This window comes from Lathamus discolor, chromosome 1 (genome assembly GCF_037157495.1).
Source record: "Lathamus discolor isolate bLatDis1 chromosome 1, bLatDis1.hap1, whole genome shotgun sequence".
In the NCBI taxonomy this organism is placed as follows: domain Eukaryota; kingdom Metazoa; phylum Chordata; class Aves; order Psittaciformes; family Psittacidae; genus Lathamus; species Lathamus discolor.
Genome location: NC_088884.1, coordinates 133,870,929 through 133,894,285, shown reverse-complemented (window position 1 = coordinate 133,894,285; position 23,357 = coordinate 133,870,929). Strand labels below are relative to the sequence as shown.

Sequence of the window (23,357 nt, the reverse complement as noted above, 5' to 3'; positions counted from 1 at the left end):
ATAGCCTTAGTGTTGGAGTTTTAGGTCTTAAAAATCCTTACTTATGTTGGTGTTGATCATTATCTTAAAAGTCCTTATGACATGAGATCATAGAAGTCTATTCTGGTTCTATTTTAGAAATGGTTAAGAAGTTGCCATTAGCAAATAAATAGAAATAATTACTTCTTTTTAAAGCAGTGTAGTGAACCTAAAGATAATGGATATCTTTCCCTAGGGGGAAAAGTGTTAAATATAAAATTAGAAATACTGAATCCCGAATTTGTTTCCCAGGAGAAAAGCATATGCCAGCGTATTTAATGTCACAGAAGAGTATAAATATATAAATTAGTATGCGTGATTAAAGCTCTTTATGCAAATACATTTTTTCATTGTTTCTCACCAGTGTTTACCTTTTTATGTACTGTAATGATTTTCTTTCATTTCAGAGCTCTACATTCACCATGTTGCCCTGTGGACCAGCTTTGTCCTTTGTTCGGTGTCTTTTGAGGAAGAAGAATGTCAGTGGTGAAAGTCTGGAGGACTCCAAGTTGTGCCGATGCTTATCAACAATGGACCTTTTAGCCCTGGGAGTAGGAAGTACCCTTGGTGCTGGTGTTTATGTCCTTACTGGAGAAGTAGCCAAATCTGAATCTGGACCTAGCATCGTTGTTTCTTTCCTCATTGCTGCACTAGCTTCTGTGATGGCAGGTCTCTGCTACGCTGAGTTTGGTGCTCGTGTTCCCAAGACTGGCTCTGCATATTTGTATACTTACGTAACTGTCGGGGAACTGTGGGCTTTTATCACTGGTTGGAATCTCATTTTATCCTATGTTATAGGTAAGCTTAAGAACAAACACAGGTCTCAAGGGCTTCTGAGATGGCAGATGTAATATACAGTTTTGGGTCTATCTTTCTTTTCTGTCTTCATACTTAGCTATTCTTGCTTTTTACTCCTGCCAAGATGAAATGACCAAAGTATGTTTACAAATATGTGAAGGGTAGGTGTCAGGATGATGGAGCTAGGCTTTTTTCAGTGATATCCAGTGATAGGACAAGGGGCAATGGGTGTAAACTGGAACATAGGAAGTTCCACGTTAACATCAGGAAGAACTTCTTTACTGTAAGAGTGACAGAGCACTGGAACAGGTTGCCCAGGGGGGTTGTGGAGTCTCCTACACTGGAGATATTCAAGGCCCGCCTGGACAAGTTCCTGTGTGATGTACTGTAGGTTACCCTGCTCTTGCAGGGGGGTTGGACTAGATGATCTTTTTAGGTCCCTTCCAACCCTTGGGATTCTGTGATTCTGTGATTCTGTAATTTGATTAGGCTATGTCCTCCTGTGCATCATCATTGCAGACAGGCTTTTTGCAAGATGCTTTTGTAAACAGTGAATCTTCAGCAGAATGAACTCCATACCTTTTATAAAAATTGTGTCAGTTCAGTGATGATGCACAAGAATAAACAGGATTTCATTGCTGTCTTTGGTCAGCAACAATGATTTCAGTAAAATCAATAAGCTTTTTTATTTTTTCCTGAATATACACAGCAAGGATGTTTACAGTGATCCCATCACTATATTATCTCACTTCAAGAATTCCATGATGTTTAAGTACTAACTTGTTACTATAGCCTTATGCTAATTAAATAGTGTCCTATCAGGTAATCCCGTAAAATACAGTAGACCAAATCTGAATAAAATCAATGCTTATATGGCAGGTATTCAAATAACATTTGATATTTCAGTGCTTTAGCAGAGATGACATATTTTGATTTAAAAAACATTTTCTTCCAGAGGTACGTGTTCCAAGCATCCATTACATTGTGTATAAGCACATCTAGCTGTATATGTGTATCTAACTATAGGACTGTTGCCTAAATCACTACAAAATCAATATGCCCGAGTATTGTGTTAAAGTGCAGTTCATGATAGTGGAGTTATAAAAATAAGGTTGTATTTAGCTGTGGCCACATGCAGTCTTTACCATAGGAGAGTATAAATCTTAAATACTAACTAGCAATATGCATCTTGGTAGTGACTTTTTTGCTTTATTTCCAGGGGGACAAACTTTCTTCCTTTCTTAAAGTTCTTTCTTGAACTGCTTTCTTACATTACTTTATATTGTTTAACATATGCCACATTGTAAATTGAGAAATATGTGTCTTCCAGAATGACATCAGATATAAATGATACAGAAGTAATTTCTGCAATATTTTGGGAATAAATAAGGTGCAAATTTGTATGTTTTAGTTATAGGATAATATGTTCTAATTTAACTACGTAAAAAAATTCTAAAATGTTAAAACTCAGCAAAATAAAATTACTGGTTTAACACAAGCTCTGCTCTTTTAAATGCAAGTAGCAACATGCTTAGTTTTCTTTCTTTTTCAGTAGAAGTAGCTGTATGCCACTGTATGCAAAATCCTAAACATGCATGTATTTTGTGAAGGTACATCAAGTGTAGCAAGAGCCTGGAGTAGCACCTTTGATGAACTTCTTGGAAAGCAGATTAGTCATATCTTCAGAACCTACTTCAAAATGAATTACTCTGGGCTAGCAGAGTATCCTGACTTCTTTGCTGTGTTCCTTGTATTACTTTTAGCAGGTAAGACAATATGGCTTCATTTATGGTAGTTGTGATGTCCTACAGACAAAAATGCTAAGTTGTAGTTTGTATTTTACCAGAAATACCATAATAATGTTTAAGAAGTTCAGATGCACATTTGTTTATTGACCCAATGACTCTGGGAATTAAATGTGTATAATCAAATTCTATGTGCAGCCTCTTCTCTTGTTGAAGCCAGGACATGAAATAATCACTTGTCAGTATTACACAGTTCTGTGTGGGCTTTATGGCTTTATCACTGGTAAAAGCTTTCAGAGGGATGTTGAGGTTAAGCTCTGTAGTTTGATGATACGTGCTCTCCTTAATTAACATATTGTGCATGTAATGGATACTTGTAAGTTTTTTTTGGGTTTTTTCCCTAAATTGCTAACTTATTAAGTATAAAAATAACTTTCACCTTTCTAAGTCTTCAAACGAGTTGTTTAGCCTAGAACCTGTTTGGGCTAAAGGGCACCCCAACGTACTGGTATGGCCCAACAGACCACTTTGAAACCTGACAAAACATTTTAGGTCTACTTCACTCAGTTCTGTTTCTTTTTTATCTTTACTCTTGTATCATGTATATAAATCACAAAAATTAACACCAACTATATAACTATGTGCTTTTTGAGGTATCAGATAGCTCAAAAATATCTTCTGCATGTTTGCATTTAATAATTGCTTTCCATAAGGAAATGTTATTACTACCATAGGAGTGAATGAAGTAGTGTGTTCTAAAATGTATAGTTTTTTAGTCAGCCATTACTAGAAGCATTTCAGTGTTCAGTAGAGGTCTTATCTTTATCTCAAATATTTGTCATGTTCAGTCTCTCTTTAGATCAAACAAAAGCTGGAGCTTATCTTCTCTGTAAGTTGAAGCTCAGTTATATGGGTATAATTCCTTTCAGTTTCACTTCTTCCAAAAGGAAAAGGAAAAACTAACATTTTGAAAAGCAGAGCACTGAAACAAACCAAAATATAAAACACTAGTATAGATGCTGCCACCTTTTGTGTTCTCTCCATTGCTTCTTCCTACCATAAGAAGTAGAGATTCCGGATGGAAGAGGAGACATTCTTCTGTGTTTTGCCACTGCTCCTGAGTTTTCATTTGTGTCCTGTCTTTTTATCCCCACCATCATTACTTCTTCACCTCCTTTTCACTTGTGTGGCAAATTAGCTCTGCAGGTTTCTGTGCTAAGCAGCCCAACCATCAGTAGGGGAACTGGTGGAATTTACCGCTGCTGAGAGGAGGGGCAGTGGAGTATGGCTCAAGGCTGATCATGATACAGTGCTTGGATTCTGAGCTGTGCAAAGCTGAGTCATAGCAGCAGCCGATGATGATTTACAGAAAATGTTATGTGCTAAGCACAAGGGAAAGTACACAGAAATCTGGTTTGGGGATTTATTTATTTATTTTTTTTCCTGGAGAAAGGACTTGAAAAATGTGCATCCTGTGTTTCCTACTGCATTAGACTGATTGAGACAGTACCTTCTTGGGAAATACTGAGCTAAAGAAAGCATATGTCTATTGCCAGTAGCAATGCCATTGGTGAAGAAAACTTAAACAGCTCATATGATAAATTCTTTGTTATGATAAGATGGAAAATGTCTCATCAGCAGTCAGAAATTTTCTAGACATTATCTTGAGAGGCTTAAAAGTTTTAGACTTAATCTCTAAATAATGAGGGAAAGCATGTACGGGATACTAGTGGAGACACTTAGACTGCAAGGAAACTGGAGGCTTTTCCATTGTATTTATTTTTTCCTGATCTGCTCACTGCCTGCTCTTCCATTACACTGTTTGTACAATAACAGTTGTTACAAGCCTAATGACACAGTACGATCCTGATGGAATAACTTTCAGATTATTTAAATGCACTGCTCTGCAACCTAAGGCATATGTATTTCATAGAATCATAGAATCGTAGAATGGTTAGGGTTGGAAAGGACCTCAAGATCATCTAGTTCCAGCCCCCCTGCCATGGACAGGGACACCTCTCACTAAACCATCCAACACAAGGCTTCATCCAACCTGGCCTTGAACACCGCCAGTGATGGAGCACTCACAACCTCCCTGGGCAACCGATTCCAATCCGACTGCTTTCTAGAATCTCTGAATCATAGTTTATGAACAAGAGGCATGCATTTCTTTTAAAGGGTTTATTAATGACTAGGAAAAGGACTTACTCTGTGATGGATATGCCCTGAAAATCTTAGAGTGAACAGATTACATTATTAATTTAATAATTTTGCTTATTTTATTAATCTAATGAGTAATTGTTCTGTAAGGAATAAATAGATTCTAGCCATCTGTTTTTACAAAGAATAGGATTTTTGTACTTATTTTCACTCCATTCCATAAAATAGAGATGAATGGGAATCTCAGAAAAGCCGTAAGTAACAACTGCTCAAAATGGTTTTAAATACTGTTCTGATATCAGCTGCAGTAGAATTAATTTTCTTCCTAGTAGCAGGTGCAGTGCTGTGTTTTGTCTTTAGTCTGAGAACAACTCTGATAGTACACACTGATGTTTTAGTTGTTGCTAAGCAGCACTTACCCTGATCAAGGACTTTTCAGTCTCTCATGCTCTGCCAGTGAGGAGGAGGATGGGAAGCCAGGAGGAAGCAGAGACAGGACACCTGACCCAAACTAGCCAAAGGGGTATTCCATACCACAGCACATCATGCCCAGTCCAGTATATAAACTGGGGGGAGTCCCACAGAAGGGACCAATTGCTGCTCGGGTTGAGCTGGGTATCAGCAGGTGAGGAATGGTGTTGTGCATCACTTGTGTTTATTGGGTTTTATTCCTCCTTCTTTTTCCTGTTACTGTGTTTTACTTCAATTATTAAACTGTTCTTATCTCAACCCATGGGTTTTACCTTTTCCTGATCTTCCTCCCCATCCCACTGGACGGGGTGAGTGAGCAGCTGTGTGGTACTTAGTTGCCTGCTGAGGTTAAACCATGACAAATATTTAATACAATTAAAGAAGCTTTGTGCTTTGTGTTTTGTGGTTTCCAATACACTTGCCTATTGCACTGCTGTCAGAGTAGTAAATTTGTGCTACTGCTTTTTAAAAGTATAAAATCTAATGCTGCTTAGTATTAAGTACAGTAATTACATGCCTATCTTCTTTAAAATGACATTTTATTAGTCTAATGAACCATTCACATCTATAAAATATTTTTATTTTATAGGTCTTTTATCTTTTGGAGTAAAAGAGTCTGCATGGGTGAATAAAATTTTCACTGCTATTAACATCTTGGTCCTACTCTTCGTTATGATTTCTGGTTTTGTGAAAGGAGATGCTGACAACTGGAAAATAAGTGAAGAATATCTCATAAACCTTACTGCGATAACAAAGTAATATTTTCTAAAATCAATTTACTTGCTCATATTCCCAGCAATTTTCTGTTATACTTGCTTTAGAATCTTAGAAGAGTTAGGGTTAGAAAGGACCTTAAGATCATCTAGTTCCAACCCCCCTGCCATGGGCAGGGACACCTCACACTAAACCATGTCACCCAAGGCTCTGTCCAACCTGGCCTTGAACACTGCCAGGAATGGAGCATTCACAGCTTCCTTGGGCAACAAGGAATAGTGATATTGCCGGTAATGTATCAAGTAATAGGTCTTGCTGGGAATGATAAAACTTTTTATTCCTTTAAAAATATTTTTGCTATTTTCTTGTTTGTAGTTTCCTTTAAAAATCATCTTACTTCAATACTGTTGTCTATAGCTATTTGAGAGGTTACTGGCTTCTCACCCTTAAAGCATGTAATAACTGTAGTATGTGAGTATGACAAGAATTGTGTACACCATTAGTGTTTTAATATATTTTTCCACAAACTGTGAATTGAGTAAGATGATAGTTACTTGAATCAGGTACTCTTCTATTCACTGTCATTTTTGTCTTACAAACCTTGACATCAAAATGTGTTCTTGTGACATTTTGTAAAGTAGAACTCTTTCTTGACAAGAGTATTTTAACATGTATTTCCATAGTGGTAGGAGAGGAGAATGGATGTGTTTGACCTAACAGTAGTTAAAAAAGTAAGTTATGTTTCTGCTGTATTTCTGTTTTTAATAGGAATTGTTCATCCTATGAGAACGTGACAAGTATATATGGGAGCGGTGGCTTTATGCCATATGGTTTCAGAGGAACATTGGCTGGTGCTGCTACCTGTTTTTATGCTTTTGTAGGATTTGACTGCATTGCAACAACTGGTATAGTATTTATGTGTGTCTATATATGTATACTTATTTCTGTTCAAAATAATTTAATTGTTCCATTCTAAGTCTGGGAAGTGTTTAGTATACATTTTGTTTTCTGCAAAAATCTGTTATTCACCTGCTCACTTTTACAGTTCTCTGAGACGAGGTATTTCTCCTAAATGCTGGCTTGTGTATGGCTAATAGGGAATGAGTACACTGAACTTACAAATTGGAGGTAATTAACTAGAAATGACAGGCTTTGAATACCCTAGATATACAATGCATTTTATGGCCTTTAGTTCAATGCTATTTCTGGCAACAAAATACTGAGAGTTGTTCTGTGTCACTGAGGTTATTTCTACAGGTTTTTAAAACTTATATTATAAATATGGTTCCCATGGTTTTTAGATTAATAGATGATTTGTCTCTGATGTTATCTTTTAAAGCTGAAGATGGAAATGAGTAAGACTTTTTGGTGGGGCATTTTTTTTTCCTTTTTTTCAGGAGAAGAGGTCAAGAATCCTCAGAAAGCCATACCTTTTGGAATTGTGGTGTCCCTGCTTGTCTGCTTCATGGCCTATTTTGGGGTTTCAGCTGCACTGACACTTATGATGCCATACTACCTACTGGATGAGAATCCTCTGCCAGCCGCTTTCGAATATGTTGGATGGGGTCCTGCAAAATACGTTGTGGCAGTGGGATCACTCTGTGCTTTGTCTACAAGGTAAAGACATTGAAATACTAATTTTATTGGGAAAAGCTAATGGATGGTATGTGAATATTTAAATACAGGTTCATGCATTCATTTTGAAGGCTCAGTTCATTCGAAGTATTACTAATAAGTATTATAAGCATGTTTTAGACTTTTGCAGGTCTTCATCACAGGAGGTGCGTTAATTTAAGTTCCTTTTTTGAGCTGTACTGGTTTTGAGCTCTACCGCTTTGGCTTATAAAAGTTGTTTGGTTTGGGTTTTGGGTTTTTTTTTATTAAACCATGTCTTTTCAGATGTATGACCTGCAAGTTATCTTTATCAACTGATAAAATAAACCTCAACCACTTTGTTCTTTCTTGCTGTATACTCCTAATGACTCAGCAGCTTTATGGGCTCTGTGTATTTGCAGGCAAAATTGAAGAGATGATTAACTAGCTCCACTCCTCATCTTCGTTGCCTGTCTCTGTTTTCCTCCAGTAGCCAGTCTGTCTTCTGACATCAACCCTTCCTGTGGTATCTGTGTGGGTATTTGAGATGTAGATTATGGCTGTGAAAATATAATTTATTGCCCTTTGTGAAAGTATGGATGTAAAAACTTAATACGTTAGTTTGATTGAAAAGATCAGGGAGGGCAGGAGATATATTGGTATGTGTTCATCTATATTAAACCGCATATAATGTAACATGGTATAAACCCTTTCACGGAATAGAAAATTGCTTGATACTTGAATTTAGGGATAGAAAAATGCTGATGCCAATTCGCTACCTGAGGTTATGTAGGTAAGGAGTCATTTACATGAGCTTCAGTGGTAAGAATACTGGCTGTCTTTCCACAAAGGAAAATTACATGCCTGATGAAGCACTAATGCTAACAGCACTCCAAGACAACCCTGTAAGCATTAGCCTGAAGGAGATGAGCACACTGGCTGTGGACAGTAGTTTAAAAGAAAGGAATATTTTGATGTAAGAGGATATAAGGTGGTGAGACGCTGGAACAGGTTGACCAAAGAAGTTGTGAATGGTCCATCCCCAGCAGTGTTCAAGGCCAGGGTGGACAGAGCATTGGGTGACATGGTTTAGTGTGAGGCATCCCTGCCCATGGCAGGGGGGTTGGGACTAGATGATCTTAAGGTCCTTTCCAACCCAAGCCATCGTATGATTCTATGATAGAAAAAGGAAATAGTTCCAGAAGGACATTGAAAGAATTGTAGGACTGACTGGAGAATGTTGTAGTTAACGCAGTTCAGTCTGGGATTACAGTTACTTTCTGTCTGGTTGTCATTGTCCCCTTCAGTTTGGAGGGGTTTACTGAATTTTTCCTCTCTATTAATAAATAGTAAAAGTGATGTATAAGCAGACACTAGATTAAAGAAATACTGAAACCCAAAATGAACTGAGATAGTAAAATGCTTTTTCAGAAATCCAAACTGTTCATCTCTCCAGTGTATTCTGAAGAATTGTATTTACTCATATGGGGAGGTTAATCTTTCAGTCTGTTGACTGATGTCAGTTTAGAACAAAAAAAAAAAGAAATTGTATTTCATATTCGTCAATTTAGTGGTATAATTAAGAAAAAAAGTTGGGATTGTTGCTTTTGGTCCATATATTTACCTCTTACTTTGTTATGCTGTGAACTTGCTTCGTCAGGTTAAAGATGTCTGTTAATATTTCTGTAATTTATGTGAGTATACTTAAATAGGGGTATGATTGATAAATACATTTTACAAAGCCACAACTGCAAAAAATTTGGCAGGGGATTTTAACAGTATCGTTATTTGAAAAATCAATTGTCACCCTGCTTCAGGAAACATTTTTTTTTTTGGAAGGGCCATTCATACACCAAAATCAGTTCATGTGCAGTGAAACTTCTCTCTTGTGTCTGACCTTAATGGCTGTGTATCACGAGCATTATAGGAGGTACGTAGCACCTGTGGCTGTAAAAGCTGTGCCTTCTGTAAGTGATACAGTTGACTCCCTAAAGTAAGACAGCAATTATTCAGCTGGTTAAAAACTAGTGTGCTTGCCACAGAGGTTATACTGGCTATGATTTCGCCTTTTGTCCTTTCAGTGTTTCTGATTTTCTTAATTACAATTATTTCATTTGGAGGGAAAGAAACCACCTAATTTAAGAAATATGTTTAAAAGGAGCTTCAAGTTATCACAGTCTGAAAGCTTTCTGTGTCTTGCTAATAACAAATCTAAATTAATTAGCTTTACTTCTTCCAAAAAACCCCCGAAACAATCTTTAATGAAGCTTGCTAGAGGTTCTTTAATCAAAAGAAATAATGTGCCCATGGTGCTTACTTTGAATTACAGTTAATTAGCAGCCTCACATGGAAATGTAGAGTGTAAGAGACGCTGCTAATGCTTATTGATTTGCTGCTGCTGACTGACAGACTTTTTCCAGGAATACTAAGGCTTAATTGCATAGTTAGTGTGACCTGGAACATGATTCAGGTCCACTAATACCCAAGAACTACAGAGATGGCAAGTTATTTTGCTAACCTCAATTCTCCCTGATGAAGCAATTCCACTGCTTAAATTAATAAAAATAAAAAGGGGAGGGGGGTTAATCAACTTTACAGAGAAAAAGACATTTCTGTTTGTGTCTGATCTGTAGTATCTTGGGATACAGGGCTTTCTGATTTTTGTCTTGCAATCATAATTTTTATTTCTATACATGCCATTAATTAACATTGTTTATCTTGTCCATGATTCAACTCTGCATGTACTGTGTTTGCCATGTTGCATGTGTTTGCTTTTTACTCAGTCTTCTTGGATCCATTTTCCCACTGCCACGTGTAATCTATGCTATGGCGAAGGATGGGTTGCTTTTCAAATGTCTAGCTCAAATCAATTCCAAAACGAAGACCCCACTAGTTGCTACTCTATCGTCTGGTGCAGTAGCAGGTGAGACTAAGAGTTGATCCTTGTAAAGAAAGGTGCACTGCTAAACAAACGCATTTATGGAAATAAACCACTGTTGTGCAGCTTTGATTTGCTTTGGACTGAATTGGTCAAATCTGATTGTTGCCAGGTGAAGTAGGCTACCAGGAAAACTTTTCTTTACCACAGATTTTGTATTTATTGGTTAATCTCAAGTGCTTTAAAAACCTAGGTTCAAAATAAACAGCAACTCAAACCCAAGAACATCAGTCAACTGAACAAAAAAACAAGAGCAGCAACACAGAGCCTAAACCAAAACCATACCTAAACCCATTAACTCTTCCAAGCTTTTTGTGTAGTTGGGTTTACCAGTAAAGCATTGTGCTTTTAATAACCTGTATTTGAACTATACATTTTTCTGTTCTAGTCTTCTCGGCTCTATGTTCCCTTTGCCCCGAATTCTGTTTGCCATGGCACGCGATGGTTTACTCTTTAGTTTTCTTGCCAAAGTGAGTAAGAGGCAGGCACCAGTTTATGCCACCTTGACAGCAGGGGTCATCTCTGGTAAGCTCTCAAAGCCCGTGTTACTTAAAACTAGATTTAAACACTCTATGCACGTGCATGGTACTTGATATTTTTGAAAAGGGCTGCTTGTTAACTTCCCTTGCATGTACAATGGGAATAAAATGACTGAGTAATCAAAGGGTGTAGGAACTCCAAATGATACCAATCATGGTGGTGGTGATGTCCTTAATGTCACAAAATTCACAATGATATTTTTAATTATTTTTTTAATAGTGGCCCCTTGTATGGTGAATAAACTGGTTACTTAATCTGGGTCCCTTAGGCTTGTGCTCTTCTCACAGGGTTTCCTTGTCTGATGTACACCTATGTCTTTATCACATGTACAAGAGGGGGGAAATAAATCACGGTTTTTATTCTAAGACATGAGAAAAAAAAATCTACATTTGCAGCCAGATGAACTTTTGTGTAAAATGCAAAGAGTTTTTTTCATTTTCTGCTAAAGAAAATGATTCTGGTTTTGTATAGGCTTACCAAATTGTGGTTGAGGAGTATGTGTGTGTGTTGGGGGTTATATGTGTATCACATACATGCACACTTACCTTACCAAAACAGCATTTTGGGAGCTGTTGCCAACGCCTAATGTTTCATAAAGAGAATTCCTAACCTATAAGTGTTTCAGTTTTGTCCACGCTTCTTGCAAAGGTACATGTAACTGTGCCCGAATTTCATTGTCATTTCAGTGGGATGTCTATGACACAGGAAAACTGGAACCTCTAGATGTAATTCAAATACGAAATGCATGCTTTACAAGATTAAGCAACTCTGGCTAAAATTACTATAAAATAAGAGATTCAGAACTGAAAATAAAATAATTATAGTCAGGGTTATCCTCAGATGCCACAAGACTGGCACTGCTCATGCTGTGTACTTGGCAATAATGTGGGAAGGCACAGGCATTATCTGGATAGTGCCCATATGAAGCATTATTACGAGTTCCGTTTGGTCAGAGTGCAAATAAATTGCTTAGGATTAATTTTATTTTTTTGACTTTGTTATTTGAATTCATAATATTAAGATATTCCCTTATAATAATTTGGAAGTGCAGTTCTGTGAGATTAAATTAACATCTGTATCTGAAATCACAGGAATGATGGGGAGAAAGAAAACCGTATTGCCCATCTGGTAAACCGATTGATGTAGTTACGCAGCCCTGACTGTAGCTATGCAGCAGCCATCACTTGCACTGCTTTTAGACAGTTTTGGGAATTTGGTTAGCCAACAACTTGCCTGAAGACAGCTTTATCTACTGCTTGAAAAGCAGTAATTTCTTCTTCTATTTTTAAAAAGATGCATATTTGGTAACTTGTGGTCATAAATAGTTTTGACAGAATAGTTACTGATGTATGCAACAGCTTTTATTATCTGTCTTTTCATTCATAGCATGGGTAGTTTCATAGCTTTAAGAAACGTTAAGAGTAGGTGTTTGGCCCCTTAATTACAGTAATCAGGCAAAGATTACAGCTGAGGCAATTGTCACGTGTTATTACTGTGACTTACGTTTTCACAGGTGGCAATCATGATTGCAAAACTCTTCACATAGCAAAATGTTTTTCTGTCAGTCCAAGGTTTCACCATAAATTAATCTACCAGTGTTTCTTGCCTACAGAATTATTAAGAAGCACATAAATATTATATAAAGTATTTCTGAATATAGAAAAATCTGTGTGCATATACATGCAGTGTGTAAAGACTATGTTTAATAGTTTCTTTTGATGTTGAGGTTATTGAGGGATGAAAAGATTAAGTATTTTTAGATTCTTTCTGCATGTCAATAATGTTGAAGTATACAAATACTTTAAGAGGTTCTTTGACCGCATGTATTCCAATTCAGTTGGTGTTAGCCCTTCATTTATTGACGGCTTGTGCCAGTTTCTCTATGAGCTATGTGTGTCTGTGTGCAAACAGCATTGTCAAGAAAGACACCCCACAATATCCAAAAGACACTGATGTTAACTTTTATAAACACAAAGACTGCTATAATTATACTTGGTATCATGGAAGTTTCTGCCTCTGATTTCAATGATCTTAATTCATGTGAGAACTTGCTGGATTTTCCTGAAGGCCACTTAAACTTAACTTTTTTTTTTTAGTAAGATATATTTAAAAAAATAAATTAAAAAACACTACAAAGCTATTTTATTTCAGATAACGCCTAAAAGTCCTATCTACACAGAGCTCGTTCTCACCCCAGCAGAAATTTTACACACTGGTCACTTACTGGGTCAGATCACTTTTCCCTAGTTTTGCAGTGGGATCCATCTTCTCAGCTTTGGTGAGATTCTGTTGCAGGATCTGAACCTTATTCTATGGAAATGTATTTTTAATGTGGCCACAATTCAAGAAGCCATGTATCCAAATACTTATGTCCGAGTAAGTCCAATACAAAGTGCCTGATTATGCAGCATGACTGTAGGGCTCATCAGTGCGTATCTATATGAATGAGATTCCCAGCTGTAGGGAATTAGCTTTGAGAATGTTGGCGATGACTTCAAAAATGTGTTTTTAAGGAGTACCATGATTTCACTCATATTGCTGTCAGTAAAACAATATAAAGTTACACAGCTGCCAGATTTTAAAATCTTATCTCTCAATATGTCTTAATATTAAATCTTAGCACTTATGGTTGGACTCAATGATCTGAAAGGTCTTTTCCAGCCTAAGCCATTCTATGATTCTATGTCAGCCGCATATAAATTTAGAATTGTCCCTTCTCTTCTTTTTTTAGCTATAATGGCATTTCTGTTTGACCTAAAGGCTTTAGTGGACATGATGTCTATTGGTACACTTCTTGCTTATTCACTTGTGGCAACCTGTGTCCTTATTCTTAGGTGAGTCAAAAACATCCTTGTGTATTCTACTGTGTTTTATTTTGTGTTGGTCAGTATATACACAAGTGACATTTACAGAGTGTGTTTTTTGCTAGATAGCTCAATGGTTAAAAATGAGCTATATGTGTATAAACAATCATTAAGAAGCAGCTTTAATTCAGTTCAAATTCATTATTGCAACAATTTACACTTTAAAAAAGAAGACTGTGCTTTCCATAGTGAATTATTTAACATGTATTTTTAAAAATATACTTACATTTTAACGAGGCAGATGTAAAATTTCAGTTTATGCCAGTTATCAGGCCTCTTACAGTACATGAAGCAAGTCAGAAAGGTGCCCCCTCCCCTTCCCTACCATTGGCCACCAGACTCTGTCCCCTGTTTTCGTATGAGACTGATCATATATCTGACTCCTTGGTGAATTTATGTAGCTTAAAAAAATGTACCAAAAATGCCCAAGCCCCAGCAAAAATTGAATTGCCATAGTCTGTTTATATATGATAGTGACTAACAATATATGCTGCTGCAGTGCAGTTCTAAATTGGGAAATTCTAAACCTCTACTGCCAATAGTTTAGTATTTAAATACACTCCTAGAGTCATATTGCTTCAAATCCCAAAGTAAGCTTAAATTTTTCTACTATGTTCTTTGTTTTATGCATAGGTACCAACCCAGTTTAAGCTATGAGCAACCAAAATATTCCCCAGAAAAAGCAGCTTTGGCTGCATCTGAAAGGGAATCTGCAGTAAGCGAATCACAGATAAATATGATACAAGAGAAACACTTCAGTCTTCAGGCGCTAATTAATCCATCCAGTTTACCTACTGAGCAAACTGCAACTACAGTTAGCTTTTTAGTGGGTCTGTTAGGTAAGTATTCAGCTGTCCAAACTCATGTAATACATTAACATAAATAATGGCATTTTACTAAAGGCAAAATTAAAAATCCAGTGATAACATGCCTTCTTTCAGTCATAATTAATGTGTCATTCTGCAGAATGCTTTTATACTTCTTGATGGCTCTAATCTGTAGTGTGGTATATTTTCCTTTAATTAAGCATTTTCACATTAACATTTCATACTGAAGACCTGCTATCATTCTTCTTAAAGCTACCTTCCTCATCAATACAGAGATTAAGTAACCTTTTTCCTATTTTCATCATTTTGTCTTCACACAGCTTGCTTGGTTTGTGGTTTGAGTGTCCTCACTACATACATGAATCATTCCATTGCTAACTTGGAGCTCTGGAGTATTGGCCTTCTTGCTGTGTTTGTGACATCCTTCATAATTACCATTCTTCTCATCCAAAGGCAGCCTCAGAACCAGCACAAAGTGGCCTTTATGGTGAATAACATATTCTCTATGTCATTCTAATGAGAGGTTTGGATGTATTCTAACAAGTGGGAGAGGGGCACTGCCTCTATTTCGGGTTTTTGGTGAAGGTAAGAGTAGTGGATGGTCATGGTTGAATCATCAGCCTGTGTAGCCCAGTCCAGACCTTCTCAGGACTAGAAAAAGGGTTTTATTGCCCACAGATGGAATGTATGACATGCATAGGAGCATGGCTGCAGAAAATGGCTGTACCGCTGATGTTGGTGTGTACAGCTGCTATTATAACAAGGAGGCCTGACAGCACTGATCATCTAGATATTCCTTTAGGTACACCCTCAAAAGTGTGCATTGTTGGGACCCAAGCAATTTTAGACCTCAAGCATTTAGAAACTGGAAAACGATTCAGAAACTGATCACTGTACAATCACTGGTCTGTGCTGTAGGCAATACCATAGACCACAGTACAGTTCATACCCTCCAGAGTATAATCCTTTTATTTTCAGCTTTCATTTACATTCTAAGATTAGAAATAATAAAGTACAGTGTTCAAGGTCAAGGACTCCAGTGGAGCTGGAAGGCATTTCAGAAGAAGGGATATATTAAAAATATATAATATTTTTCAGTTGTAGAAACAGGAATTCATTAGTATATGTTCAGCACAAACTGGAAAGTTTTTCTACACAGTCTTAGAGAATATATGTTAAGCATAATGTATTTCAAGAGTTTAAGATATGTAGAAACTGGTCGTTAAACCAAGTGAAGAAGAAAATTTTACTATATTCCAATAAAAAATCCACCTCAATTCTTTTTTTACTGATTAGATGTGTCACCTCTAGTTTGTGTTGTGTAACTGAAGTGTGACATGCCAGAAATTATATTTAATACATATATACTAAATATTTCCTTTTAGGTTCCACTAGTGCCATTTTTGCCATCATTAAGTATCCTGGTAAATATTTACTTGATGGTACAATTAAGTGGAGACACTTGGATCAGGTTTAGCTTCTGGATGGCACTTGGTAGGTACTTCTGTTTATTTCAGTCACTTTTCATATTAAAACTTACTGATCCCATCTTAAAACATTTGATTCTATTCATTTAAATACTTGAATTCTGTTTTAATAAAAGCCAGCTGATATTTCTCATCAAAAATAGAACGTGCTTCAGAAGTAGTATTTATATACAGTCAAAAAAGCAAGTACAGTTTTCAGGTAATAGAAAGAATTGAAGTTATAGGACTAATTCAGTAAGCCACAATTTTTCCCTTGATAGAGTTAAAATGGTGCAGAAACCTGTTACAAGCAGGTATACCAGTCATTCTCCTTTAAGATGCGGAAAATTGTATTAATTCAATCTAGATATAAATTAGACACAGTAGTTTCCATGACCTACTAGAGCATTTAATTACACAAAGATGATACACTGGAATTTCCATAGAAACAGGAACGACCTGAAGCATGAGCTCTGATTCCGATACCTGAAGAAACTTGCTTTGAAAAATATATTCAGCCAGAGAAAGTAATAACTAACTATTTTGTAATGGACTACTTTCCTGAAAACACTGTAATGTTTTTTTTTTGTTTGTTTTCCTTTTGGAAGGCTTCCTCATTTACTTTGCCTATGGTATCAGACACAGTCTTGAAGGTCATCATAGCAATGGAGATGATGAATCTTGTTCAGAAAATAGTGGGTTGCAAGAAAAGAACCCTGTGGAAGAATTGGATGAACCTGAAAATGCAAATGAAAGTGATCAGTTTCTTGCACGTGAAAGGACAAGTGAATGTTAATCTATGCCAGCACGCAAGTCTTTTAAGCCTTTAATTGACATTTTACTTGTGGACTGAAATTTCAAAAGCTTTCTGCCAATGTTGTGCCTCTTGAAAGTGTTTACTACAAGGCCTGTCTGGTATTTTGGACAAGCTGCTAATCCATCTTCAACATTTCAAAGCTGACAGCATGGAGACTAATATTTAAACTAAAAAAAAAAAAAACAAAACAAAGCCAAGCAAAATTTTGGACATATTGTTTGAACTGTCATCCAAAATCATAAGCAATCATAAAATACAAAGAATTTTAGAGCTGCCTTCAAGAAGTTCTGATTATTTGACTCTGCATTGTGAACAGAAGTGTCTTTAGTGCCTTCTCCTTATCTCTTACATGTTTTGGTTGCAATCTGATAGCTCTCTTCTTTCTACAGAAGTAATTCTCACAGGAGACAAATTCCAGACAAGCCTGGAAAGTATCTGCAAAATGAATGGTAATTGTACAGATCTTATAGTTTGCAAAAATTAGAAGATCCTATATATATGTAAAAAGAAGTAATTGCTTATCTTTACTAATAAGTAGTCATAGATAACTCAAATGATAAAGGTACTTCAAAGGCTTTGAGTCCCTCTAAATAGTATTCCAGACTTCTACTGATATGAATTCCTTTCCTTTCAGATATGCTGTGTGTATAAAATAATACTCCCAAGAGGAGCTATGGGTTAGGGTTTTTTCGGCAAAAGAATCTGGGAAATAATGTGTTGGTCACAGTATTGACAGTGACATTGGTATGTGATTTAGCAAGTATTGTACTTTTGATTTCTGAAGGGTCAGGATTTTATCCCTGACTATATGATTTGGTACTGACATACAGCAGTCGTCAAGTTTTCTTCCTTGCTACTCATTTATTCCTGTATATTCTGTTCTCCTTTATCATGTGCCAGAGCTGATATTTCTCAGATTAGTTGTTACACATTGCTTCTCCTCAAGAAAAGTTAATGCACAAAATCCCAGCCTTCCTCTCAGATGGAAGGGGAGGTTAAGGAAACAGAGGACCAGGCTTTGGAAAAAGTCCTTGTCAAAACAATGTTTCAGCGCTTTATGAGTCTTAAGCACATGTTAGCACAGCATTTTTTTTGTGAGCTAAGCCTACATCCACAGGTCCATTCATGTGGGTAGAATCATAGAATAGTTAGGGTTGGAAACGACCTTAAGATCATCTAGTTCCAACCCCCCTGCCATGGGCAGGGACACCTCACACTAAACTATGTCACCCAAGGCTCTGTCCAACCTGGCCCTGAACACTGCTGGGGATGGAGCATTCACAACCTCCCTGGGCAACCCATTCCAGTGCCTCACCACCCTTACAGGAAAGAACTTCTTCCTTATATCCAATCTAAACTTCCCCTGTTTAAGTTTTAACCCGTTACCCTTTGTCCTGTCACTACAGTCCCTGACAAAGAGTCCCTCCCCAGCATCCCTATAGGCCCCCTTCAGATACTGGAAGGCTGCTATGAGGTCTCCATGCAGCCTTCTCTTCTCCAGGCTGAACAGCCCCAACTCTCTCAGCCTATCTTCATACAGGAGGTGCTCCAGTCCCCCTTATCATCCTCATGGCCCTCCTCTGGACTTGTTCCAACAGTTCCATGTCCTTTTTATGTTGAGGACACCAGAACTGCACACAATACTCCAAGTGAGATCTCACAAGAGCAGAGTAGAGGGGCAGGATCACCTCCTTCGACCTGCGGGTCACGCTCCTTTTGATGCAGCCCAGGATACAGTTGGTTTCTGGGCTGCCAGAATATCCAAATGCTAATTTATGTAAAGAACCCAATTATTGCAGCTGGGTGAAAAATGATTTTAAAGCTGGTGAAAATGAAACTGTTCCTTCAACATAAGTCATGTTACCTATCAACGGTACACAGACATTTAAACACTTTTTCTCAGCCAGTAGTAGTCTCAAGTCCAGTGAAGGATTCCACAATATGATGTTATTTTGCAAAAATGTATTTATAAAAATTACTTCCTGAAGTATGACCTGCCTTGGACTTTCTCATGGAGAGTTGCCATCTGTTGCCAGTACTCATCATTGGTGTTAATCTCTATTGCTAGCAATAAAAACTTTAGATGCCATGAGAGCTATGGTGGTTAACAGTGAAAAGTACTTTTTTATAATAGCTGGAGTTTCACAAAAAAAAAGGAACAAAAAAGGAAATAGTTAAGCTGTTTCTCCTGTTCTTTTTCACAGCAGTAGATTAACACTTTTTAATATTAGAACAACTTCTGTTATTGCAAAACAGTAGTGTACCTGAACGCAGAATGGCAGAAGACTTCTTAATAGAAACCCCTCCAGACAGAAAACTAGGTGGGATACCGGGGCTGGTATCTCACCTTGGAGCAGGTCTGAGGTTTTCAGCCCGATGCCTTCTTAGCTTGTCTTCGGAGAGGAAGTGCAATGCTGGCAGCAGCCGGTGGATAGATGTGTGCTGTTGCCCCAGTGCCCTCTACTGGCTACACAGCATTAGGAGTAGCAATCGGAAAATTTTAAGAGGCGGCGTAACTTGAGTCTCCAGCGTATACATCCGCCAACTGCAGATGCTGTTGTCCTAAGGCCCGTTGTTATTGGTGGTCCTCAAAAATGGAAGGGGCACAGTGGATGAGGAAAAACTATAGGGTAGGTGGCAATGGGATATCGCTTTTTAATATATCTTCATCCATCCAGAATTGATCACAAATTACAGCCGCTTCTTTTCATGACTGATTATCGCTTTACAAATGCCATTAAAGAAAGACTCAAATCTCACATTTGACTAATACAAATAGATTATATGCTAAGTAAATATTCGGTTGATAGGAAAGGACAGGAATTCTCAGGGCAGTTTGTAGAGCTATTGATAACTTTCAGTACCTCTATTCAGTAACTGAAAAAGCTGTCTATGTCAGTTGGATCTGCTGTTTTAGTTTTAATGGTACTTCTCAACTGGGGCCCATTTTTATGCCAAAAAATGACAAAATAACTGTATGTTTTTGTTTGAAATAGTAGAAATGTAAGACTTTGCAGTCTCTTGAAAGGAACCCAATGTAGTAATTCTTAGATATGGCAAAATAAAAGGTTTTATAAATAAGTAACCAGAAAATTAATGAAATGAATGTATGTTCTGTTGATTTTAATCCAATCAAGTATCTGAAATAGAGAAGCTGATGCTTTTCCTCATCAGCTACAACGCTGTTGAGCATGGCCTCTTAAGTTGTTAAACTTTTGGAGGACATTCTTAACTAGTCTTGCCCAGTTCTCTCAAATCCTCAGCTGTAAAAAATGCGCTGTTGCTGTGGAAGTGACTGCTCAGGTAAAGCTTTTTCATGATTTCTTTACAAGCCTACAGTGGAACACAGCTCTTTTAAAATCCCTTACACATCTCAGCGTGCGGGAAGTAGAGACTTGCTTTTTCCTATGGTTGCTGATGCTGCAGAGCAGGCAAGCAAGGCTCGGAAGATGCAAACTACTGCTGTTCTGTGATGTGCAAGTAAGACCCCATTCATACCCAAGCCCAACATATAGAAAATATGTTTGCATGCCTATCTATGTGTTCACATCTCTCTGATATTATCCCATAGTTGTTTTGATGTACTGGTTAAAAAATAACTTCTATACTGCACTGGAATTTTCCTTTGAAGGGATTCTGTCAATATAATAAACTTCTGACTATTAGCTAAGACTTCTGGAGATAATCACAGAAAATACATTTTTTAGCTTATTTAGCTAATGGATGCGTCAGCACTTTGTGTATTGACAGTTTCCCATTTCATCTTTATAAATATTTCTCCCCTCTGCTTAGAGAAATTAATTATATGAAAATAAAAGAAGGTGCCTGTACAAATGTTAAGGGAGATGGGAGCAGCTGCAGCACAGGAACTATCCACTTAACTAATGAGATATAGAAGGAAATCATGGGGTATTTTCAGATGCTTCAACAGTGCACAGCTTATTTATATCTGTGTATAGCTAAAGTCATTATTAGGCAGTGGCTGAGTAAGAACACGACAAGCCAGAAGTCAGATATTTGTGCTAATTTTGGACTGTATTTGTATGTGCAGTCTTCAAATTCCAGATGCTTTAGTGGGACTTTGCAGGAGCAAAAGACATGGTATGGTAGTCCTTACACAGGAGCTGTGTATGAAACAAATCCTGATTTTGTTCTTGCATTTACTGTATGTCTGTGTTTTCAGAGAGAGCAGCTGAAAGCGTGAGTTCAGTAGAATTAAATGATTGTTGTTATTTTCTAACATGGTTGTTGATATTGTATATTGTTCTGTACAGATAATAATAGTATGTATTAATTCAAAATATCTATTATTGGAGGTAGCTTATTGGGGTTTTGTTTCTTTGTAGAAAATAATCCACCAAAAACATTATTTGCATTGGTACATTCTGGATGTGTCTTTAGATAGGGCAATTATTCTTATCCAGTTGGATTTAAGAAAGTAAGCCAAAGCATATTTAAGGGAGAACAAATGAATCTTTTTTCTTCTGAGGAATAAGAGTTATAAAGCATTTCTGTACAATTCACATTAATTGAAGTGATCTTCTTGTGGTATTCCAGTCCTAATCCTGCAATAGGAAATTTTATAAGGTATCTTAGATTTCATTGTCTTTTATCCTAGATAAAACCATTTTGTTAATAATAGTATGTTTTTTCCTGAACAACAAATGCTGGTTAGACTCCTGAAACCTGTGTATTATGTTTATGTCACAATGTATTAAAGCCCTTTATATTACCTGCTGTTAGAGTGTTATCAGTAATAAATTTCAATAGTAGTGATATAGAGTAACTTATGTACTTACGAATTTAACTATGCCACCCAGAAACTTAAAATGATACAATGAATTTAGAATCAAAACATGGTAAAGTTTAAATATAGAATATATATTTTATTAGATCTTAAATGTACAAATCTAGCCACTTCCCCCCTAAAATTAATGCAGATATTTATATATATATTTAAGAAATGAAAGGCATACTGTTTTCATGGAGGTTTTAATAAGTGCCAATATCAAATGTGCCATAAGCATCCTGAGATACCAAAAGCAGAACAACCTGGGTGAAATCCATGACAGCAGAAGAAATCTGTGTGGGACTGTGCAATTGTTTTAATCCGGTGTGATGCCTTTGATATGGAGGTGCATTTTGTACAGTAGGAATTTAATTCACATGACAGCTGGCACATGTTACTTGATTACAGAGAAAAACTAAAAGCACTTTTTAATGCTCTCAGGCCCTAATTCTTTCTAGACTTGCCAGGAAGTCTGTACCAATTGCAGTGTGCTCATTTAAAGCACTGAGATTAGTCAGTGCTAGGCAAATACAGCAAAGCAGGTGGAATTTCATATAATGTAGGATACTTGTATTTTGTTTTTAGTTACCTGTGCCTTTAGTATTTCTTTCTGCTATATGTTTTGAGAACCTCTGCATTTTTAGTAGTCGGACCTTTCAAAAGCTAACTATAATGCCTTTACCATCTCCTGATCAGTTTTCCATTCGAGTTTTAGAAATTTTGAAAAACGTTAGCGAAGTTGAAGGTTTCTGTGCATAGACATGCATTACCAAAAACTATGTGTATAAATATCTTCAATTTTATTGTCATTTGGACAAGTTCTGTTTGTATGTTTTCATTGAGCCTGGTGCCAAGTAAACTCCAGCTTCACCAGGTTTAGTTGGAGTCAGGACAATGGATAAAAGGATTTAAATGTTTAGGAGGGATTTTTTTCTTTTGTGTTACCAGAAAGTAAAGCATGAAATGTGTTACATATCTTTAAGAATAGTAATGTTTTAAAGAACGGTAGCGCTCATACCCATTTTTAGCTTTTCTCTTTGTTCATATGTACATTGTAGTGATTATTTCTGTATTATATGCTGCTGAACATATAAAATGTAGATAGAATGATTATGATGCAACTTAAGGTACAAATCCATAGTTGAAGTGCTCTACCAAAATGAAAAGTCTTGATTTTTTATGAATGTAAAAATGCTTATATTTAAGAATATGGTGCTTGTTTTTTTCACTTTTACAATACAGTTGTAATCACTGATATTTTTAGTTACCTTTGTTCCAAATTCTGATGGAAATTACATTGCTCTTCATTTACTGTAAAATGTGCTTTGTGGGACAACAATTGTGCATTTGTTCCATATTTTTTAAATAAAGCTGAATATTACTGGTACTTCATACTGTAATCTAACTCTCTAACTCTGTAACCCGTTACCACTGTAGTTTTAGTAAACACTAAAATTATCATTAGTATGTCAGATATCTAATGTCATGACATCATACAAACCATAAGTCATTTAAAATAAAAAAACATGATAACTTGTCTGATTTTACAGAGGGGAAAAAAACAACCATGTTTCATGTTTAAGTCTTATTTTTGCAGTAGTCTGGAGATGGGGATAG

At 36.7% G+C, this 23,357-nt stretch overlaps 1 protein-coding gene across 12 annotated transcripts in view; it reads left to right on the top strand.

Moving 5' to 3' along the window:
• SLC7A2 (solute carrier family 7 member 2) overlaps positions 1-23,132 on the top strand; it is a 63,169-nt gene extending 40,037 nt beyond the window's left edge. For 11 of the 12 annotated variants that reach the window (XM_065696582.1, XM_065696546.1, XM_065696565.1 and 8 more), the window contains 11 exons: positions 426-816; positions 2,427-2,582; positions 5,782-5,947; positions 6,675-6,811; positions 7,304-7,523; positions 10,826-10,962; positions 13,709-13,811; positions 14,475-14,680; positions 14,989-15,155; positions 16,054-16,162; positions 16,743-23,132. In XM_065696582.1, coding sequence (XP_065552654.1) covers positions 441-816; positions 2,427-2,582; positions 5,782-5,947; positions 6,675-6,811; positions 7,304-7,523; positions 10,826-10,962; positions 13,709-13,811; positions 14,475-14,680; positions 14,989-15,155; positions 16,054-16,162; positions 16,743-16,930 — 1,965 coding nt within the window. In that variant the 5' untranslated portion in view covers positions 426-440 and the 3' untranslated portion in view covers positions 16,931-23,132. Of the gene's footprint in view, positions 1-425; positions 817-2,426; positions 2,583-5,781; positions 5,948-6,674; positions 6,812-7,303; positions 7,524-10,282; positions 10,423-10,825; positions 10,963-13,708; positions 13,812-14,474; positions 14,681-14,988; positions 15,156-16,053; positions 16,163-16,742 lie in introns of those variants that run through there. The other variant, XM_065696591.1, reaches the window with a different exon arrangement.
• The last annotated feature ends 225 nt before the right edge of the window (positions 23,133-23,357 follow it).